This window comes from Borostomias antarcticus, assembly GCF_949987555.1.
Source record: "Borostomias antarcticus genome assembly, chromosome: 24".
Taxonomy (NCBI): domain Eukaryota; kingdom Metazoa; phylum Chordata; class Actinopteri; order Stomiiformes; family Stomiidae; genus Borostomias; species Borostomias antarcticus.
Genome location: NC_140257.1, coordinates 8,488,508 through 8,510,242, shown reverse-complemented (window position 1 = coordinate 8,510,242; position 21,735 = coordinate 8,488,508). Strand labels below are relative to the sequence as shown.

Here is a 21,735-nt window from a genome sequence, read left to right as displayed (position 1 = left end):
AATCAGAAAACAAGACGCAGTCTTTTCATATAAAAAGAAAACAAGACGCAGTCTTTTCATACAAAGGCATTTATTTCGACAGGTTTCCAAGGAAATATGCTTCTTAATGATGAATATATTTTCATTGTCAAAAATATACAGCAAACCTGGCCTCGGCCTCCAGGTGTGGAGAGAACTGGACCGGGCCGAGGTCCGACTCCGTCACGCTAGTCTTCTGAGGATCCTTTGGCTTAAATCAATGTATTATATGTCAGCTAAAATATATCACACAGCTGGAAATCAATTTAACAAGACATGCATGAAAGAATACAGTATGTATGTATTTCCAATAAACCTTTTTATTATAATTGAAAGACAGCAAAGAAATAATTGTGGGGATCTGAAGTGAAAACGTCTGTAGTGGAAAGTACTCAGGAGAGACTGTGTTAAAGGAACAGTGACGCACACACCTAGAAAGAAACGCCAACGTGCTGCAGGTGACTAGAAATGGGTGCGGTAGAACTTTGGTGTTAATAACAAACAGAAAGTGAGTTGACTACGTGAGTGAGTGACTTGAGAAAAGAGAGAGGAGGAGACGGTACACAGTCTGTGGAAGAGACCTGATCAATAACTTGAACCAAAGACGGAGAATTGGATGTAACCGAGTTGAAAAAGGAACAGAACAAACAAACAAACAAAAAAACACCAGCTGGATACAATGGGTAATGGGTAATATGCAACTTCTCAAAACCAAATACTGATGAAGGTAACTGGAAAAAATATCATAATGATACAAACAAGAGAGAGAAAGTCTTGTCAGTGAGATATTGAGACTAGAGCACTTCTTACGAAGGACACTGCATTAAAACCAACACCCTCATTAGCAAGACAAACGTTAAAGGCTTACGCCAACGACAAGAGGTTATAATTCACCCATAGGAGCCATAGCAACATTACTGGGAAAAAAAATATTCTTTAGTCTATAGTGAATAATGACAAAGTCTCATACATGGCCTTAGGACCCCCTTATGTATCTAAAAAGTTCAACACATAAGAGGCTTTATTGCACTCCCTGTCAGCAAGTGCCTTGGAGTCAAGTGTTACCAACAAAACCGTGACAAAGAAGCAACCTTGGAATTAATGAACATCAATTGCTTTATGCCTGCGCAGGCAGTAAGGCATCAATCCCACGATGAGGTGCTCTGTGGTCCTTCTGTAGTGCCCAAATGTGTTGCAACCAAACCAGCATGGCTAGCCGTGAAATCTCCCCACTCCTGAAACCATCATCCCAGATGGAGGCTCCCAAAAGGTTATTGCCATGGTTACTATAGCGCTAAAGAGAGTACGAGTCCCCTGGTCCTAGGCACTGAGGTGAGGAACAGCTCGGGCAGTGTGTGTGAAGGCCATCTCCACCGTCACTTAACGGACTGAACTGGGCCAGCGCCGAGTCAGAATCAGCATGGTGTGGTTATATTGACCCAGTCCAGACCCAGTCCAATCCCTGCGATTATGCTCTGAAGGTGAATGTTTCTCCAGGAGAAATCTTTACTATAAAAGCATGGCACTCTATCCGTTACTGTACCAGTTGATCAGAAACTATGAGAGGGAGACCTTTGCAAGGTGAGGTCTGGAAATCTGCTCCTCCAGGTGAGACCAATTAAACTGCAGCACTTCAAAAGTGTTCAAATGACCTGCATGCTCACTAAAAAAAAAAAACTAGCAGTCTAAACGAATAACAAAGAACAGAAACTATTAGTAAGGTGTTTTCACTTTACACGAATGACGTCTGAATTTGTCATGAAGTCACCAAAAATAAAGACTGTTAAAACTTTGGGATGTACCCAATTACGATTTCAAAATATGGGGTCATTTTTACCTTATTTGGCAAAAGAAACAGAAAATACAAAAAAATAAATAAAAAGGAAAATAAATGGCACAATTTGAGCAATTGTTTTCCTAATATATAATACACACTGAATTAGGGGCCAGATTAATGTCTAAGTCCACAATTGCAAACATAGTTCTTTGTTTCCCAAAACAAAATAACCATATACTATTCTAAGTCAAATGACAGCAAGAGAAAACAAAATCACTTCTAAATGATGGCACAAGCAAGCGGTTAAAAGAGAACAGAGCAGAGACTCGTACTCGGCCTTCAATGTCAAAACCTCCAGCTAAAATAATGAGCTTTCACGCCCGTCTCCGTTTTAAAGCATATATCATTTGTTAAAAGATTGAAGTACTCTGGAAATATGCCATGTACAAAATATCTTCCCATAAAAACATTCACACAAGGCACTTCAGTCGGTAAGAAACAAGAGAATCACAGTCCTTCCTACTGCCATATACTGCCTGCATAGCAACAATAATAACGACAACATCTGTTTCTCCATTTTTCTGCTGTTGTATCACAAATAAAATTCCCAGAAAAAGGTTGGTTTTTGGTTTAAAATAAGCACTTGACCAAATAGTAAAACTCTTTCTCTTCGTTTCAAAATAAAGAGTTCCGTCGTCTCTTTGCATCTTGTCGCCCCCCCGACCTCTGAGGAGTTTTATGCACCACGATGCTCCACACATGTTCTCCAGCGCGTCGGTGTGATGCTCTACACATGTTCTCCAGCGCGTCGGTGTGATGCTCCACACATGTTCTCCAGCGCGTCGGTGTGATGCTCTACACATGTTCTCCAGCGCCTCGGTGTTTCCTAATCACAGTGCATCCTGGGGTTTGGAGTTTATTCTGAGAGATGGTCAGACTCCCGCTGCCTGGAGATCACAGCAGGGAGGAAGAGGAGGGTGGTGGTGGTGGTGGTGGAGGGGGGGGGACAGTTGGTAGGTATCCACAGTGAGACTCCAGTGCGCCCCCTTGTGGCAGAGGCAAGAGGGCGCGGGTGGGAACTTCTGCCTGAGCCTGAGATGTGTGGTGGATTTAAAGGGGTGAAGCGGGAGGAATACTGAGAGAGAGAGAGAGAGAGAGAGAGAGCAGGCGGGGCTGTTCGTCGGCCGTCCTGCTACCTGCCCCTCAGGGCTGTTCCTCGGCCGTCCTGCTACCTGCCCCTCAGGTTCTGCAGGACCCCGTACACCTCCTCCTCTTTGCTTAGTCCCTCAAAGAAAGGCAGCAGGTCCAGCAGCTCTGTGTCGTTCATGTCGTCAAACCAGGACTGGACCGGGACCTGCGGGGGACAGACTAGCGGTGAGACACACAGACGCCCCAGAACTACACAGACGCCCCAGAACTACACAGACCCCCAGAACCCCAGACCCCCAGCACCTCAGACCCCCAGAACCTCAGACCCCCAGAACCTCAGAGCTACAGACCCCCCAGAACCTCAGAGCTACAGACCCCCCAGAACCTCAGAGCTACAGACCCCCAGAACCTCAGAGCTCATCCAACGTGGGATATGGGACAATAAGCTTGAGCATCTGCAAAAGCACTATATAAAAATGTATTATTATTGTTATTATTGTATTATTATTATCAAATCAAACTTTATTTGTATAGCGCATTTCATAAACAGAGGCAACACAATGCGCTTTACAGAGAACAATTTATTATTAGTCATTATTATTTGTATTATTATTATTATTATCATTATCGAATCAAACTTTTATTTATATAGTGCATTTCATACACATAGGCAACACAATGCGCTATACAGAGATCAACTTATTATTATTGTTATTATTATTATTATTATTAATAAGGGGGGGTTCTCACAGCGTTCTCTGGGTGGAAGATGTAGGAGGCGGGGGAGTTGTCCACGATGATGACGTCTCCGAGCTCGCGGCCCAGCCGGCTCAGGTCCTTCACGTAGTTCCCCCGGTGGAACACGCAGGACTCCCGGAACAGCCGCGCCCGGAACACACCCCACTGATCCAGCAGGTCGGCCACGGGGTCAGCGTACTGTCCACACCACACAGAGAGAGAGGGGGGGTCAGGGGTCAGCGTACTGTCCACACCACACAGAGAGAGAGGGGGGGGTCAGGGGTCAGCGTACTGTCCACACCACACAGAGAGAGAGGGGGGGGGGTCAGGGGTCAGCGTACTGTCCGGACCACACAGAGAGAGAGGGGGGGGGGTCAGGGGTCAGCGTACTGTCCACACCACACAGAGAGAGAGGGGGGGGGTCAGCGTACTGTCCACACCACACAGAGAGAGAGGGGGGGTCAGGGGTCAGCGTACTGTCCACACCACACAGAGAGAGAGGGGGGGGTCAGGGGTCAGCGTACTGTCCACACCACACAGAGAGAGAGGGGGGGGGGTCAGGGGTCAGCGTACTGTCCACACCACACAGAGAGAGAGGGGGGGGTGTCAGGGGTCAGCGTACTGTCCTGACCACACAGAGAGAGAGAGAGAGAGAGGGGGGGGGGGTCAGGGGTCAGGCGTTCTGTCCTGACCACACAGAGAGGGGGGGGGGGGGGTCAGGGGTCAGGCGTTCTGTCCACACCACACAGAGAGGGGGGGGGGGGGTCAGGCTTCTGTCCGGACCACACAGAGAGAGAGAGAGAGAGAGAGAGAGGGGGGGGGGTCAGGGGTCAGGCTTCTGTCCGGACCACACAGAGAGGGGGGGGGGGGGGGTCAGGGGTCAGACAGGGAAGATGAAGAGGCGCCCCTGATTCATTTCTCATCGTACTGCTGAACCTTTTGTTTTGTATCAAACCTTCTGTTTTTATTTAAGCAAGCAAGACCGTTCAAGTCAAAAAACCTTGTGAGGGTCAGGCAGGCCAGGCAGGGTTCGAGATGTGTCCATTTGAAAAAGGATTGGTTATACAAAGACTACTGGGCCTTAAACAAAGCAGTTTCACTTTGCTCTAATTACTACTGTAGTACCTACATGGGAAAACTAGTCTCACAGGTGGCCGACTACCACACCTACAGCTACTCCAGCTCACACACCAGCTACTGTAGCTTCCAAAAACACCCGACACCCCCCTCTAGTGGAGAACATGGCGCACTGCGGGCAGGTATGTCCTCTCTGCCACATTGGAGACACTTACCCAGGACAGGAGGACTATGCAAGACACTGATGCAAGACAGAGGGAGGAGGGTGACAAAATTAGGACAGAAAGAAGACGAACACAGACAACCCTGAACATAATGTCACCCACACAGCCATGTAACTCCTGCTCAAGTGATGCTGGTTGCCATGTTCAGACGCACGGCTTCGTCAAACAGGGCTTGAGCCAAGGGGCCAAGCTGCCATTTACTTCCTGAAACATTTTGATCAGCGCCATCTTGCCGAAATCGGCCCCTTTTTGACATGTGCAGTTGTGCTTTTCTCAGACCCCGCCGCGTTCACGCGTTTGCACCATGCAATTATTATTTGCATCATTTTTTATTACTTAACAATGCTAATGCAGGGACATGCGATACAGTGGGGAGAGCGGTGAACGCGCATTAAACATCCACATGAACGTGTAAACTTCGTGGATGCGGCCGGGTCAACAAATCACGTGGTTAAAACGTGAGAAAAGCACAACTGCGCATGCCTGTGACGCCAGAAAACACAGCTGCGCATGTCAAAAGGGGTCGGTGGCCCTGTTCAAAAAGCTTCACTCTCAAGAGCGAGGCGTCAACGTAGTCACAGCATCCAGTTCTATTAATACATCCGTGGCTTGAGCCTCCGGCCCTAAGAGGCTCGTGCTCCGCCCACCGAGCGAGCGAGCGGCCGGTCACGGGAGTGTGTGTCACACCGTCTAAACTGACCTTGGCGAGGCTGGCGGTGAAGAGGACGCACTCGAACAGCTCGCCCATCCTCTGCAGGAACTCGTCCACGTAGGGCCTCTTCAGCACGTACACCTGCAACACAGCCACGCCCGCTTAGAGCAGCGCACACAGCGCCCGCTTCCGATCGCCCCCCACGCCCCCAGCGCCAACGACGAGTCGGCCGGAGAGACATACGTGGGGTGTCGGAACGTGGCCGACGCGCGTTTTTGCGTTCGCGTTTCGGATGTTTGCGAGGAACCATCTGGGCCATCGCTTGCCTTCAGGGATCTGCAGGGTTTGGTGGGGCTGCATCATCATCATCATCATCGTCTCAGTTTCCTTCACAGTCAAGTAGTCGCCCCCCAGTGCAAGTAATCGTGGATAGGCCACCAGGATACACACAGCCTATCCTGGATTACTTGAACTGGGTCACAGCTCAGGTCATCCCAGGGGAAGCAGGGTCACAGCCCAGGTCATCCCGTGGGGAGCAGGGTCACACGCAGCTTCCAGACGACCGGTCATCAGGAGAGTATCAACACTTACGTGACTTACACTACGTGCACATGTCTGGATGAAGTGAACTGACCGTACATCTCAGTGACCGTCAGCATAAGAACAAGCGCCATCAGCATTTACAGCGGTACAGAAAAGAGGACTTTCTTTTTTTTACACCCACATACATGCACCCGTAACAAGTAACACTGGGCCACAATTGGTGAGAAATTGGGTAACATCCTCTAGTATCTCGTTTCTCCTCAGACATGAAGTGAATCTGTACAGTACCTGATGAACGGTGCCGTCTATCTCCACGGGAACTATGAAGTCCGCGTTGCTTATGGGCTGTGGGCGGAGAGAACACACGTGTATATTAATGCCACAGAAGCGGGTGCAGTACCGCCGTGATGCAGCAGGCGGCGCCGGTGCTGCTCCAAAGCTGCTGTGCGCAGGGCAGTCGGTCAGTGAGTTTCAAGCTCAAGGAAAGCGAATCTTCTGTCCCTTTTTCCACCAAAACACCCCCCCCCCCCCTCTCCTGTCCTCCTTCTCAATCTTTTTAATAAACAAGAAGGACGCCTGGCAGCAGGCAGAGTCGGGCACTAGACCAAGTAAGGAGGGGGGGGGGGTAGTGACTCAAAGTGTCATCCAAGGTCACCGCTGCTGTCTCTCAAAGAACTCGGGTCTAAATGGCAACAAACACAGAGCGGCCTTTTTCTCACAGAAAATTATATTTCACTGCATTCAATTCAATTCGTGGTGCTTTATCAGTGTGACAAACGGAGACTTGTGTTTCTGAAATCTATTGTATTCAAAATGCTCTGATAAAGTGAGTGACGCATATGGGGCGGGGGGGGGAGGTAACCACACGCTTCCACAATACACAATATTTACAATAAGAGTATTTCCCTAATAATACCTTAAATGAGCTGTGGACAAGGGTTTCATCCAGGTCGATCACAACACACTTCTTGCCATAGTCAGATATGTTCATCTCTGGTAGGAGGTACTTAGCTGGAGGCTTGGGGAGAGAGAGATAATTAGAGAGAAAGAGAGAGAGTGTGAGAGAGAGAGAGAGAGAGAGAGAGAGAAAGAGAGAGAGTGAGAAAGAGAGAGAGAGTGAGAGAGAGAAAGAGAGAGAGAGAGAGAGAGAGAGAGAGAGAGAGAGAGAGAAAGAACAAGAAATAAAGACAGAGACACACTCAGGGACCATTAGTTAATGTGTGAGGATGAGCGGATTAGCGAGCAGAGAAACTAATGATTCAGAACTGTTTCCCGTGGGGAGAGGGAGGGGAAGAGAGAGAGAGAGAGAGAGAGATGGAGAGACAGGGACAGAACGAGAGGGAGGGAGAGAGAGAGATGGAGTGAGGAGGACTATGTAACGATGGGCTTCAAAGACTCATTCGCTCGCTCTCCACTGGGCCCCAACTCAGAAGAGGAGCCCCCCCCCCCCCCCCCCCCCCCCCCCGAGCTGCTGCACACACTCGCCCAGAAAACACAACACTGCTGTCTTTAATCCACCCAGATTTTTGTCTAATCTGAGGGAGATTAAATGAACCATTTCACACATTCTAAAAGACGGGTTGCCATGCGGGGGTTATCTGATTTTCCATTAAAACAGTGGACTTGTTGGTGATTCACTTAAAGAAAAGGGGCATCGTCCAGGTCCAGATGGGGGTCGGGGCCGTGATGTAGAAGAGCTTTGCCCTATAAAGATGGCCGCCGTACAGCCCAAAGACACCACGAACCGGACATGAACGTTATACCGCAATGAGAGACATTAGAATTCCGGTGACTTAACGATGGAAAGCACGCAGAACGCGCAGTTGTGAGACCCGGCTAAGACGTAACTCAAGTCTAGTCCTCCGGGCTCTGGTGGCTCTCCAATCCAAATTGCCGTGTGCTTTGCGCTTCAGTTCAGGCCCTGTGAAAAGTCCCTTCACGCTAGGAAACACAGCGTTTGTAGTAATCAGGGATGGAGCAGTTCAGCAGACTATCAAGTAGTCTATGCTCTGCCCAAGGCATGAAAACATCCCCTTCAGAAGCCGTGACCCCGACCTGGGTCCTGACCCGGCCGCGAGCTCAGATCCCCAGATAAGGAGATCAGCTGTAACTCCCTGATTGACTAATGGCATCGGAGGGCCGGGGTCTCTCTCTGCACACTCAGGACCGCGGCGCTGTGGCCTGATGCTCTCACCGAGCGGCCTACGTCTGCGAGATCGTTTGGAGCAACTTGGTAAGCTCATTCCAAACGTATAGCTTTTTGGAAATCTGTAGATTTGACGTTAGCTTGGTTAGACCATTGGTAGATGTGTGTGGTTGTTTGTTTTTTTACTATATAAAAACAAAAACTCCAACAACATTGAGCAGCATAGTTCAAAGGGATGTATCTGAAGCATAATTTCACCACAGGTGCAAAACAAAGCCCTTCTCTTAACCCCTGTGACCCTCGGCTGAACAACCTGAGACGAGAGGACTGGGACTCCCGCTAGGCTGTTAACGCTGGCATCACCACCACTACCCAGCATGCACATGAAAAGAAATAAGTGGATACATACACTAGGGACAGGGATGACCTCCACCTGGTCACACTACGACAGAGAGAGAGAGAGAGAGAGAGAGAGAGAGAGAGAGAGAGAGAAACAGACACACACAGAGGGAGAGAGGAAGAGAGGCAGAGGGAGGGAGAGAGAGAGACAGAGGAAGAGAGACAGGGATATAGAAGAGAGAGAAAGAGAGTGAGAGACAAAGTAAGGGGTTGGAGGAAAAACAACATGGGGACAAAGAGAGAGAGAGAGAGAGAGAGAAACAGACACATACAGAGGGAGAGAGGAAGAGAGGCAGAGGGAGGGAGAGAGAGAGAGAGAGACAGAGAGACAGAGGAAGAGAGACAGGGATAGAGAAGAAGAGAGAGAAAGAGAGTGAGAGACAAAGTAAGGGGTTGGAGGAAAAACAACATGGGGACAAAGAGAGAGAGAGAGGGAGAAAATCAAATTCACACATTTACAACATGTGGACGCACACAGGGCAGTCTAAACAGAATAGTGCCTCTTGTTTTACAAAATCACTGTCCGGTGAGGTTAGCTTTCGACTGAGAGAAGTGTGTGTGTGTGTGTGTGTGTGTGTGTGTGTGTGTGTGTGTGTGTGGCAGCAGCTCACCTTGGGAGGCGTTCCGTTCTCCTCCACCGGCGGGGAGGCGGAGTTATTGCTAGTGCTGTTGTTGGCGGCCGGCGGCTCGACATTGTAGTCGCGGAAACAGCAGAAGAAGGTGCTGAAGATGCCCCGCCCCCTCTGCTTCTTCACACTGCTGTTGGACTGGGACACTGTTAACACAGGGGACGGGGGGGACGGGGGGGGAGACACACAATGACGGAACAGCCAAAACATTTAGGCCCATTCACTGGGACGTGCTGAGAGAGACTACAGCACAAATTCATTCGTTCATTTCTCCCACCTCCAAAATAAACCATAACCTTGTAAATAAGCCCGCGCTTTCTAAACGTGTCGCAAAACGTAACCCGCGCCCCGGGGCGAAGAGAGGCCAGGAAGCAGGCGGCGCTGACCTGCCCCGACAAAGCCCGCCGCTCTCAGAAAATAACCCCGAGCAAGCGGCCGTGACATCACCGCTCGCACATAGCCACGCGGAGGGGGGGGGGGGGGGGTGGGGTGGCGGGGCGGAGGGGCGAGCTCTGGGTCCGACCGCAAATCCCTGCGCTCTCATTCCAGCCCCGCGGAGCACAGCCTAAAACCAGACACTGCCCCTTTATTAATAGTGACAAGTTGGAAACTGCACACTAACTGACTGTAGCACGCACACACACACGCACACACACACGCACACACACACACACACACAGAGAACCCCCCACCCAGTCATGGGCCGTCACTTATTGGTCAGACGTAACGCCTCCATTTTGAAGGCTTGCCGTGCGTTTCCCCTCTGGCCCCTCTCGTGTTTCATGTGGCAGGTGAGTGGGTGAGGCAGCCCGAGGAGGAGGAGGAGGAGGGGGAGGAGGGGGAGGAGGAGGAGGAGGAGGAGGAGGAGGAGGGGGAGGAGGAGGGCCGGGTCGGGTGGGGGTGAGCTCCCACACCCCGGTGTGGCCTATACAAGGCTGCATTCCTCTACCCTCCCCTGGAGCAGCCCGCCCACGCCCCCACCTCCTCCCCCCACGCCCCCACGCTGGGACCGGCCCTCTCAGACTGCAGGGCGACGCCTCCAGCACGGCGCCCGTCTCCGCTAGCGGGCGCTTCTGTACCGCTCGTTTGCCAGGTGGTTCTACGCGCGCGCCTACGGTCACTCAGCACCCTTCAACCACGTCACAACCTTGACCCATCTCATTAAAGGTTAACGAGGAGATCGTTACGGCCTCCTATGTTTCTGCTCTGTTCTTGTCGGCGTCTTCCCCCCGGGCGTTCGTCGTTGTGTCCCGTCAATCATCTGATCATCGATTCCACCTGTGTCCAATCACCCCCCCCTGCCCTGTCGTCCAATCAGAGAAAGACCTGTCTGTCTCGTTTCCTGTGCGAACGTCTGCTTGTAGGCCTACTCTTGTTGTCTGTGGAACTAGTGTTTGGTGTGGGTTTTGGCTGCTGCCGATCCCTCCTTCTCCAGCGGAGGGTAACCCCTCGCTCCAGGTCAGGGCCAGTGGGTCTACCCTGTTTGTACATCATCATTTTATGGTTGACTGGTTATTCTTAAGTGATTATTTTCTATTTGCGTAACCTTTCTGTGAAAGTACAGGCTACGCCTCGAGGATGATTGACATCAGATGACCTACCAGAAAAGAGATAAAACGTCAAATCTGCAGACAGTGGTAACTGTAGCAAAACAGCCTATTTTTCCTTGAGCAGCGGCATCAGCATTCTATTGGAATGTTCATATTTCTGTGGAAAATAATTTCTGCTTTAGGACATTGGAACGTAGAACCACAAGACACAAGCAGCCCACACTCCCAAACCCAACGTCACCATAGACTCCTGAGCTGCCAACCACAGCCTCGTTTGACCAAACTCAGTTCAGTTCAGATCAGCTTCATGCCACCTTCATGTAAGGACTTTTACATCAGCATTGTGAAATCACCGCGCCTGCTGCAAATTCTAAGAGAGGAGTAGCCCAATAATCTGAGCACAAAACATTCACAATCATGGCAGAAAGCAATCCGACAGTGACTAAGCCATAGGTCTCTCTCTCTCTCTCTGTCAAATTAATTACTGCTTCTCTCTCGCCTCAACACACTGGGATGAGTATTCTAATCCAATCTGTGGCATTCAGCGTTCCTTCAATCCCAGCTCCCAGAGGGCAGTGCGGCGGCCCAGACTAGCGCAGCGTCAGCGGAGGCAAGGGGAGTTTATTTGTGTAGTAGATTTCAGCAACAAGGCAATTCAAAGTGCTTTACATGAGACATTAAAAGCATCAAGACAAAGTGCAACACATAAAAGGTCATATAAAAAAAAAAAAGCAAAAAAATGTAAATAGAGGAAGAGAGGCCTCGCTCAATCCAGGAGCTCGCTGAGCGTAGCGCTCGAGAAGTCTCATCAACCACCGACGAGACCGGTGAACTTCTGCCTCAGGCCACCTTGTTACTGAGCAGTCGTCTAAAGCACATGAAAGTTCCCCCCAAAAAACAAAAAGGGAGTCGTGCTGGAGAAAGGCAAACACAGGAGGGGACTAAGACAGGATACGTAGGAAACTCCACAAGCTGCCAAACATTACCCCAGGGAGGAAAAAATAAAGTGCCAATCTGTGAGGAAAGTACCTTACTTCACAGAATGCTAAAGTGGACATCTGACTGTTCAGTTCTTCAAGTCAGAGGTAATTAAATAAAGTAGAATATAATCGAATATAAAATATAATAGAATATAAAAGAATATCCTTACAAGATTTTTTAAATGGATCCCAAGATGAGGATAAAGAGAACATGGAGCTAGGGCTTTCAGACAGTGGATTTGGGCGATATAGTCTGAAGATGCATATCTTTTAATCTTGTTTGCTGACAAAAACAGCGCCAGCCCTAAACGCATGCAAATGTCTGTGGTGTTGTGATGATATGCTAATCAGCCATGTGGGAATTCACAGAAAGACCTCAGGACAGATGTCTCCATTAAAAATATGGAAGCAAATACAAAGTTCATCAGGCCTATTTGCAAACTTCGGAAGAATCTCTGTGACTGATCGTGATCGATCTGCCCGCTGTGCATAATGTGTGTTTGCGTGTCGGGCAAGTGTGCTGTTTGGATTCATACATATTGTTGCGTGGTTGTGTCGGCCTTAGTTATGGCCATAGTTGTGGTTGTGGCCTTAAAGGGTGCTATTTTGTGACATTTAGCTCTATTTGTGATCTGTCTACCATGAACCTGACACACAGAGACCATCATTTCACTGATCGTTCCAGTATTGATCTAGCTGCAGTTTTTATGCAGGCTCTCACTGGGCTACAATGGAAGTCAATAGGGAACCCGTGCGTTGGAATAATTATGATAAATGTGCTTTTCTGAGATGAGACACTGAGGGTGTAATCTTAACAGTCTCAGTGCTCTCTAGTGAAATGTATCACAATCCGAATATTTGTAGGTTTTTGGCATGACTTGCACATAGTCCTCTGTGGGAGCAGTAAAAACAAGCACCAGGGGAATGCTCATGTCCAAGTCATGCCAAACATGTAAAAATATTTGGATTGTGATACATTTCACAGGAGAGCACACATTGTCCAAAATAGCACACCCTATCCCTTTAACAATATTAACCTTGGTGTTCAAGTTCAAGTTATTTATTTATGATGTGTGTGCAGTATGTAGGCCTATGGCCAACTGCCTTGACTTGCATCCATGAAATCTTGTGACTTCAACAGGGTCCCTGATTATCACAGGGTATTATGCACACTGGTTTCAACACTGCGTTTAAGCTATAGACGTTGATGGATATATTCAGACCCATATTTTTATATAGCCTACAAATCAGCTATGAAGTCCAACATAGCCTTCATGCTTTACATCGAAGGCTTTACATCTGTGCTGCCTATCTACTAATCTATTATTAAAATCTAAAATCTATTTTTCGCTGCTCATTATTGCAAAACGAAGACATCAGTGGAGCTATACTCTGCTGTTGCTCCATTGTTGTCCGCGACAATGTGATTTTATGACAGAGATTTTCCTTTTCTGTCCAATAGATGAACGAGCAGTACAGCCGCGTGTCATTTGATAACAGATGTTTGTTTGCTTAACACAGGACCGTGAGAACACTAACATTAACATTAACATTAACAAACAAAACCTCGGCTCGGACTTTCAGGTGTGAAAACGCCCTCAGACTACATCAAACCTCTCTCACCATACAGCTTCTCCAGCTAGCCTCATTGCCTACATATAAAGCGCTCTACAACAAGTCAATTATTTCCATGTTTCTCGATGCCCTAGTGAAGCACGAGACCTCCACTCAACAGTCCGCCTCCTCCTCATCCAACAACAAAACGGAGGGGGCGCTGCTGCTCCTCTCTACCCGTCTGGAGACGGGCCTGGACCTCCAGCAGGGACGGGCTGGTTCACTCACAACACATCAGCCTCACATCAGCCTCGCAGCCTCACATCAGCCTCTCATCAGCCTCTCACAGCCTCACAACCCCTTCCCCTGGTGTTGAGAAAACCTTTAAAGTCTCACTGAAATGAAAAAAGCATTCTGTCCCATTTTGGTTCACATGATTGGTCATAGTGTTCACCTATTCAACGATGTATGCCAAAAAAATTACAAAATTCTACTTTGGTTGTAATCTTATATCAAAGTATATAGTTTCTTACTTCCTGGAAAACGGTAGGTCACGTGCAATGACGACAACAGGTACCTTAGATTTTAGGCCAATAATCTCACGACATCCACCCGTCAATCACCGCTATCCTTCTATCGAATCTGTCTAAAGTTCTTAAAACCCGTCCACTTGTCAATGTTCCAATCAAATTCCTCTAAATATATGTCCCACCCTCATAGCTTGTTTGCGTCGGAAATGCGTCGGAAATAAGTCAAACTACGGAAGTTGGATGATCTCAAATGTCCGTTTCAGTGCGACTTTAAGCTGAGAAAATGAACTAAGTCTAGTAAAGGTGAAATGCGTCACGTTAGGCTATTTCCAGAGAGCTACCCCTCTGATATGTGGATGGCAGACAGGAAACGGTGGCAGGCTGAGGCTGATTAAAATGTCACGGTGAGAACTGATAGGCCTGGTCGTGAAAAGCATATTCCAGAGGGGTGCGTGAGACTACTACTACAGTCTCCAGAGGAGTAAAGGATGGTGTAACAGGAGCCCATTCAGCCTGCTGAGGAATTGCTGCCATTGTGGGTACAGAGCAGGCCAGGCACTCTACGGAATAGCTGCTTTAAATAGCCGTCCCCTCCCCTCTCTCTCTCTTTCTCTCTCTCTCGACCACAGGAGCCTTCCTAATGTCAACCAGAGTGGCGGACACTGCAGCCCCAACTGTTGGGGAAAAGGGTGAAAAGATTTCCAACTGAAAAACCTGGGCGGGCTTTAGAAGAGTTGTGTCCCGACTACGGCGTGGAATCTGCAGAGCCTCTGTTGAACACAGCGGGGGGGGGGGCTTTTGGAAGCCTTGCCAGAATCAGTCAATAACACTCAGGCTTACGAGCTTGAGCCCTGCCAGGATAATACAGAGCCAAATGTCACTACAAAACAATAATCAAAAAGGCTGAACTGAGCCCTTCTTGTACCTATCCCAGTACAGGCAGTGAGGCAGGCAGGCAGCACTAAGCCTATGTTTAGACCGCACAGCCTGCTTTGGCAGCGTGACACAGCATGGGGTGGAGGTGTGTGTGTGTGTGTGGGGGGGGGGGGGGGCGGTGACACTTGTGCTGGCAGACCTCCAGCAACGGTGCACTGAGGGCAAAGGTGACGGCGGCCGACTCGACAGTCCGGAGCCTGTTCTGCACACGTTCACGTGTGCCGATGACATGAAGGAAAAAAGGTAGGCTGGGTCCGCCCTGTCACTACAAATCAACAGGCGGTAAGCTAACTAACAGTCAACAACAGTCGCTGCGCTTAAACAGGCCCCTCCTCCTCGCTGTCGTTGCCATGGCACATTAGTCTGTCCTCTAGACAGGAGTGTCCTGCACAGGTGGAGGGGGACACCCCCCCCCCCCCCCCCCCAGACATCCAATCCTTGTTGAGATGGTAGGCTAATGTTTGTGTTGGGCCCTTGGGAAGAGTTCAGTAATGACTCATCCCCTGTGAGGCGGGAGGGGTGGAGAAAGGGGTAGGGACCAGGAGAGAGAGAGAGTAGAGGAGAGAGAGAGAGTAGAGAGAAGAGAGAGAGAGAAGAGAGAGAGAGAGAGAGAGAGAGAAAGAGAGGAGAGAGAGAGAAGAGAGAGAGAGAGGAGAGAGAGAGAGGAGAGAGAGAGAAGAGAGAGAGGAGAGAGAGAAGAGAGGAGAGAGAGAAGCGAGAGAAGAGAGGAGAGAGAAGAGAGGAGAGAGAGAAGAGAGAGAGACAAACACAAACAAGAGCATCGCTGCTGCTCTGCCCTCAAGTATGACAACCACAGAGACCCTTAAAGCAGTTCGCTCGGTCTCCGATTTGCTCTGTGGGTCATTACCACCGGGGGCGGGGAGTAGAGTACAGTCATCTGAGCCTGGCGCGAGAGCAGCTCTACAACTCCCGCCTCAACTACACACAGACCACATTACATCCTCCGCACTGCTAGTGGCTCCGGATGAACAGACTAGACTGTGTGTGGTGTGTCTGTGTGGTGTGTGTGTGTGTGTGGTGTGTATGTGTGTGTGTGTGTGTGTGTGGTGTGTGTGTGCCACTTTTTGTGTTTATGAACAGCAAACAATCCAGAGGCACAACCAATCTTCCCACATGAGCATCACATGTGCATCTCTCAACATGTGTCCCCAAGCAGCAGTCGTTGTCAGAGTTGAGTTATCATTAAGAAGATTACAACCCAAGTCATGTTCATCTTATAAAACTACAGCGACTTCGGTCCAAGTTATTAATAATCAGCCTTGATGATAGCAGTGCAGCCTCATGCAAAGCACAGGTTCTTGCAGGCAGCCTTGAACGTTTAGTTTGGAGGCCTCATGTGAAACTTACTTTCTGGTGAATAGGTAAGAACCATTGTGTCATGGTCCTTCAATGAGGATGAGTTGCTGTGACCGCGGAGCGGCCAACCTCTCCCAGACTAACTGACCCACCATGACCCTAAATGACCTGTTGGAATCCACAGGGCTGGTGAAGGACAGCAGTTGTCTGTGTTGCGCTGTGGCAGAAATGAGTTTGACCCTTTCCTAAGACAACTACTTGTCTTACACCTGCCACCGGCCAAATGCAGGTAAAATTTCCAATTGGCAACTAGATTTCGGAAGGCTATCTGAAAAAAACATATACTTGGCCGGTAGATTTTTTAATCTACAGTCCCCTTGGCAGGTGACTCACCGTGAGCCAAAAAGTTAATTTTCACCCCCGTCTACCTTTGAACATCACCTGACGAATTAAAAGACCGATCTGGGAGACAGTGAGTTAGCCGAGCCAACACATCAGATGACATGTTGCCGATTAGACTGAGAAAAGTAGAAAATATTTAGAGCCTGTCTTCTTCTCGTCTGCTTGGTCTTGTCTTGCAATAGCAGAATAACAGTACAGGCCTTCCCAGGCCCATTAAGGCTTGGCCAAACAGACTGCACCATCGGGAAATTTAGCAATGAAGCTCTCACTGCGCACAAAAGTCCAGACAGAACACCTCCAAGGTTCGAAACTAAGGATACGATCGGGAGAAAGCTAATTGAAAGAGAATATTATAGTATTGATAAGCAGCTTCAGACTGAACTGGAAACGCACACTGGCCCCGTGTGTGGGGGCTAGAGTAGGTGTGAATGTGACTGTGAAATGACACACTATGCCAGACTATCCTGGCTGCAATGGAGGTTAGAATTGTTGATCTAAACTGTAGTGACAGGCAATCAAGTAGCCTACTATCAGGAGCCAATCTCAACACAAACACAGCCACACATGAAAACTCCTGACTGGCTTCCTTGATTCTAGACCTTAAGGTGAAAGGGAGTGACACAGCAGCTGTAGCTCTGACACTTATGTCAAGCTAAATATTTAACTGTGAAAGAAATATGATACCGCATCGTGGGAGTGGTGATATCATGTCGACACTATCATAGAATATAGTGAGTGCTATGCACAAGCAAAAGACAGAACTTCACAGGAGTAGCCTAAAGCTACTGTAAAAATCACACACACTAGTTGATTATTCCAGCTGGCATTTCACCCAGAACATTCCTCTAACTAGTGTGCATATAGTATAGTACATAGCATGTACTATATCAAATAGTTGCAAATTATATGTTAAAGGTCCATAGATACACATTGTACAGTGATACAAACTCATTCCAGTCTATGTAGTAATGTTGTAATAGCACAGCACAATCCCAACCATAGACACAAATCAAACAGTGAAAATTAAACTAATAAACCAAGCACATGCATGTCACTAACGTAGTTCTGGATATTTCTTAAAGCAAGCATCCCCTCAGGAACTAGCTACTGTAGCTTCCAGTGTTACTTTAACTATAAACGTACTGGCGTGCGGGAGTCGCAATGAAACTTGGACACAATGTATTATCCCTTTTCATTGAGTAAAAACGAGTTGGCCTTGAAGTATGCCGTAAAATACAACTATTAACCACCCACTCTTCAATTATCTAGGGTGGTAGTTACGCTAGCCTATGTGGTTATTGTGCCACTCTATACTAGCTAACATAGCACTGACGAACTGCCCAGACTTCTTACCCTTTTCCTGGTTAAATGAGATGATCTCCTCCTCCTTGGGGTTGGAAACCTGGGTGATTATGGACGTGTGGTCCATTGAGACAGATGGTTATTCCTTTTTGGTGAATCAATGTTTACTTTCTCTCTGGTAGCTAGCTAGCTACAATGCAGTGGCTAGCTAGCTAAGCAGCTTGTCCAGAAAGGCTAACGCGTTAGCAGGCTAGCTAGCTGTCACCATGAGTGGGAACGGGCTAGCGAGCTACGTTAGTGGTGCTTCAGCGAATGCACAATTCCACCACCGACTTCTCAATATCGTACGATTTCCAATTTAGTAAGAAAAACATCCAAGGGTTGTGTGGGAATAAACCCTCCAGCGTGTAAACGGTTAACACTGCAGCTAGTTAACGTTAGTTATCCAGCTGAATCGTAAGGAAACGTTCAGGTTAGCTGTAGTTTTCTAGCCCGCTAGCGTTGAGGCTCCATTCGCATTCCTCAGAAATGTGCCGTTCTTGAACACCGAGGCAACGATGAGAAATCCCGCCCGAGAAAAATTGCCTATCTCAAGTTAGCCAAACGAATGTGCTGACAGTTTCAATAATCCAGCGATATAATATACACTTTTCTATGGAATTGTATCCGACAAGCTGTTTGTGTCCAACATGGAGGCGCCATGTAGCTGTTTGATATTCTGAGATGGATCAGACAGGCGCGCTCAAGTGGAGGGGGGCGGTTTCAGGATCTCTCCCTCCTACTGAACTGAACTGTCTGAACCAGATCCTACACCTAACTGCTCTTCAATAGTACAAATGTAAATAGTTTAATATCATAATAATTTATGGCTGAACTTGTCGTTTTGAAAAATGTTCCCCAATGAAATCTCACATGCAAGCAAGGTTTAGGTTTGAGGTCAACATTTATTTACATACTTTAATCTCATCTGTAAAAGTAATACCTCTGATTTGATTGGCTAAGCATTTCATTGAATGGTACCCGTATCTTGTAGCCTACACGTGAATAAACCACCTTGTACCTTGAATGTTGAGTCACTCACATCACTAATCTCTTTTACAATTATGCTATCTGCTATATCTTTTATAATTATGCTATCTGTATTAATTAAATGCAACTCGACCATAATATCCAAGATATTTTAACCACTGGAGTAGACAACACCGTATAGAAATTCCACTGTGCACTGTGGACTTTTGGTCACAACATTTTAGTTTGTTTTCGTTTGATAGCCTATAATATGGTGTTACACTAGCGCCATCTGGTGTCTGAACCGTTAAAACGCTCACATTTCTCATGTCACTAACTGTACTCAAAGCCATGGGATGCCATAGTATTGAAGCACCTTAGCTAGAAATGTCATAACAAGTGTCCATTTTGTGATAAAAGCATGGCAGGAATTTGGTACAGTTATAGCCACGGGCATTCAAAACAAAACAGGATATTGGGGCATCATGAATTTTCAAATATGTCGCCAATGGCAAACATTTTTCAAAATGTCCACCAGTGGCCGCCAGTGGCGACCGTTTTCTGATCAATTTTCTTATCAGAGATGGATATAATATGATATAGAGGATATAACTAGTTCAATTTATCTATAGTGCTTGGGTATTGACATTTGGATAGTAGGCTAAAATTTTCAAGATGGCGGCCATGACTGGTATGGAAATTGTAGGCCTAATTGCAATAAAGTAACGTGGAATAGTCTGATATGTGATGATCTTGGTGTCAAATCATACATTTATTATGATTCAGAATTTGAATTAGGAAATTGAGAATTGTTCAGAAGCTATAATTCAAAACACAATAAGTGATGACTGCTCAAACCTAGGGTCTCTCATGGGAAATTCTATTCAGCACTCCCCTTCAACAGAGGGCTGTGCAATCTAATGCAGCTTTTTTGCACCTGCACTGCTGAACAAAATTCTTCATTTGCAGGACACAGGTTCATAGTGAAACCAGGTAGTCAAAATAACTTACCTGATATAAAATGGGCACTGCAAACGCCAGTCCGTACCATGGATGTATTGGTCCGTATGCTTAATAATGGCGATTTTGTCTGTCCTCTGCTACTGTTTCAAGAATGCGTGCGCATACTTGTGCTGACTAGGCTGTAAAAGGGTCTATAATTAACAAATATGACCCACGCTCGTTACATAACTTCTACAACATCCAGTGACAAAATATGTCAGGTACTTTGGTATGTCCACACCAAGGATTTAACTTGAAACCTTCGCGGTGATAGGCAGCACACTATCCACTCGGCCACCGCTGACCTGGGAAATCTGTGGAGTCTTCTTCTTTTGATGTTCTGGGACCACTGCCTCTTGTGGTAGCAACATAGAACTGCAGGTCAACAACGCCAACAGGGACGGAGGAAGGGAGCGACAAAAAGGATTCCCTCTTCTAGGTGTGTCGTCTTACAGCCAACGCACAAAAAGGGCAGTTGTTATTGGTCCTTTTAATAGGGGACTGTATTGAGAAACAATATACCATTTGGTCTCAGTGAAGTGATAGGCTACAGGAATGTTAGGCCTGATTCAATAGCAATTCCTATGCTCCTTACCAGTCCCTCAAGATAGTGAGAGCATTGATTAGTTTAGGCCTAGTAGACTACATATTGAGAGCTTCAAATAGATAGAAAAGTAGCAGCAATATAACAATAAAATATGAAATACAAAATACAAGATATGGGTGAAAATAGCAAATAGCCTACACACATTTATATAAAATGTAGCCTAATCGACAATAGCTAAGACATATTCAATTTGTGGAAAACACAATTTCTTAGAAATAGAAAACGAAGGAAATACGCTCCTCCATGCGTCTGTGTGTTAGAGAGTCTATAGGGCCTACTCTGGACCACCCCTCACTGCGGCGCTGCTCTGAAAGATAAATATATCCCTCGGGCACCCCCCCCCCCCCCCCCCTGACTTCCCAACATCCTTACTGGCTGCGCCTGGCCAGGGTGTAGGCTACAGCACCAGCAATACCAAAGGCAGGACGGATGAATTAGTAAACCGCATTATCAACCCCTTTTTTATTTTCTCTTTGCATTTTGAAGAGAGGGGCTCCCATAAACCTTGTCCCCTGCACTCTGACCAACAGTGAGAAGCGGATACAAGGTCAGTAAAATAAGCGCACTTTTCCCCTTTACGTGTTAGTTGTCTTAGAACTGTTTGCGACAATGGATCATTTGTAGTCTGGCCGCGTAGGCGAGTGGAACAATTACACAACTTAATCATTACATTTGTATGCACCACACTCCACCATTAGGCTTGGGCATTAAGGGATCTTGGCAAAAACACAGATCTTATTATTCTAACTACTCTAACTCCATCATTTGAATACTGCTGCTTAATATCCACTAGCCAATAGCCTTGTTCACCATGGCAACATAATGGACTAGTCTATTCCTCCATAAACTTATAATGCTAAGTAAGTGTCTCTCTATTCTAAAGGCCCATTATTGGTCATTCAAGCCTGCTCTAATTCGCACTCAGAAGTGAGTCTCCGAGCCGAGTCTCTCAGATCACATAGCGCTGCAGCTGCTGCACCGCGGCCGAGAGCAACTGCGAGGTCTATAATAGGAAGACCAGAGTTGCGCAGCTGACGGTGCTGATTCTGAGGAGCTGCGAGGCGTCGCAGTCCTATTTAAGTCACTCACTAGCACGGACTGTCCTGCTGCTCAAGGCTTATTAGAGAAATGTCAGTTCGTTAAAAGCAATGATTTTGCACTGCTTCAATTGCTAAATCAAATTTCATTAGCCTAT

General features: G+C 47.4%; 1 protein-coding gene across 1 annotated transcript; it reads right to left on the bottom strand.

Annotated features, from left to right (window-relative positions):
* Positions 1–151: 151 nt before the first annotated feature.
* LOC311325690 (CTD small phosphatase-like protein) lies at positions 152–18,207 on the bottom strand. Its single transcript, XM_084458426.1, has 8 exons — positions 17,975–18,207; positions 9,335–9,498; positions 8,734–8,766; positions 7,095–7,196; positions 6,467–6,523; positions 5,684–5,776; positions 3,695–3,880; positions 152–3,149 (listed from the first exon to the last, which is right to left on the bottom strand). Exons 1-8 carry the CDS (start codon positions 18,048–18,050, stop codon positions 3,024–3,026), a joined length of 837 nt encoding a protein of 278 aa, XP_084314552.1. The 5' UTR covers positions 18,051–18,207; the 3' UTR covers positions 152–3,023.
* Positions 18,208–21,735: the final 3,528 nt, after the last annotated feature.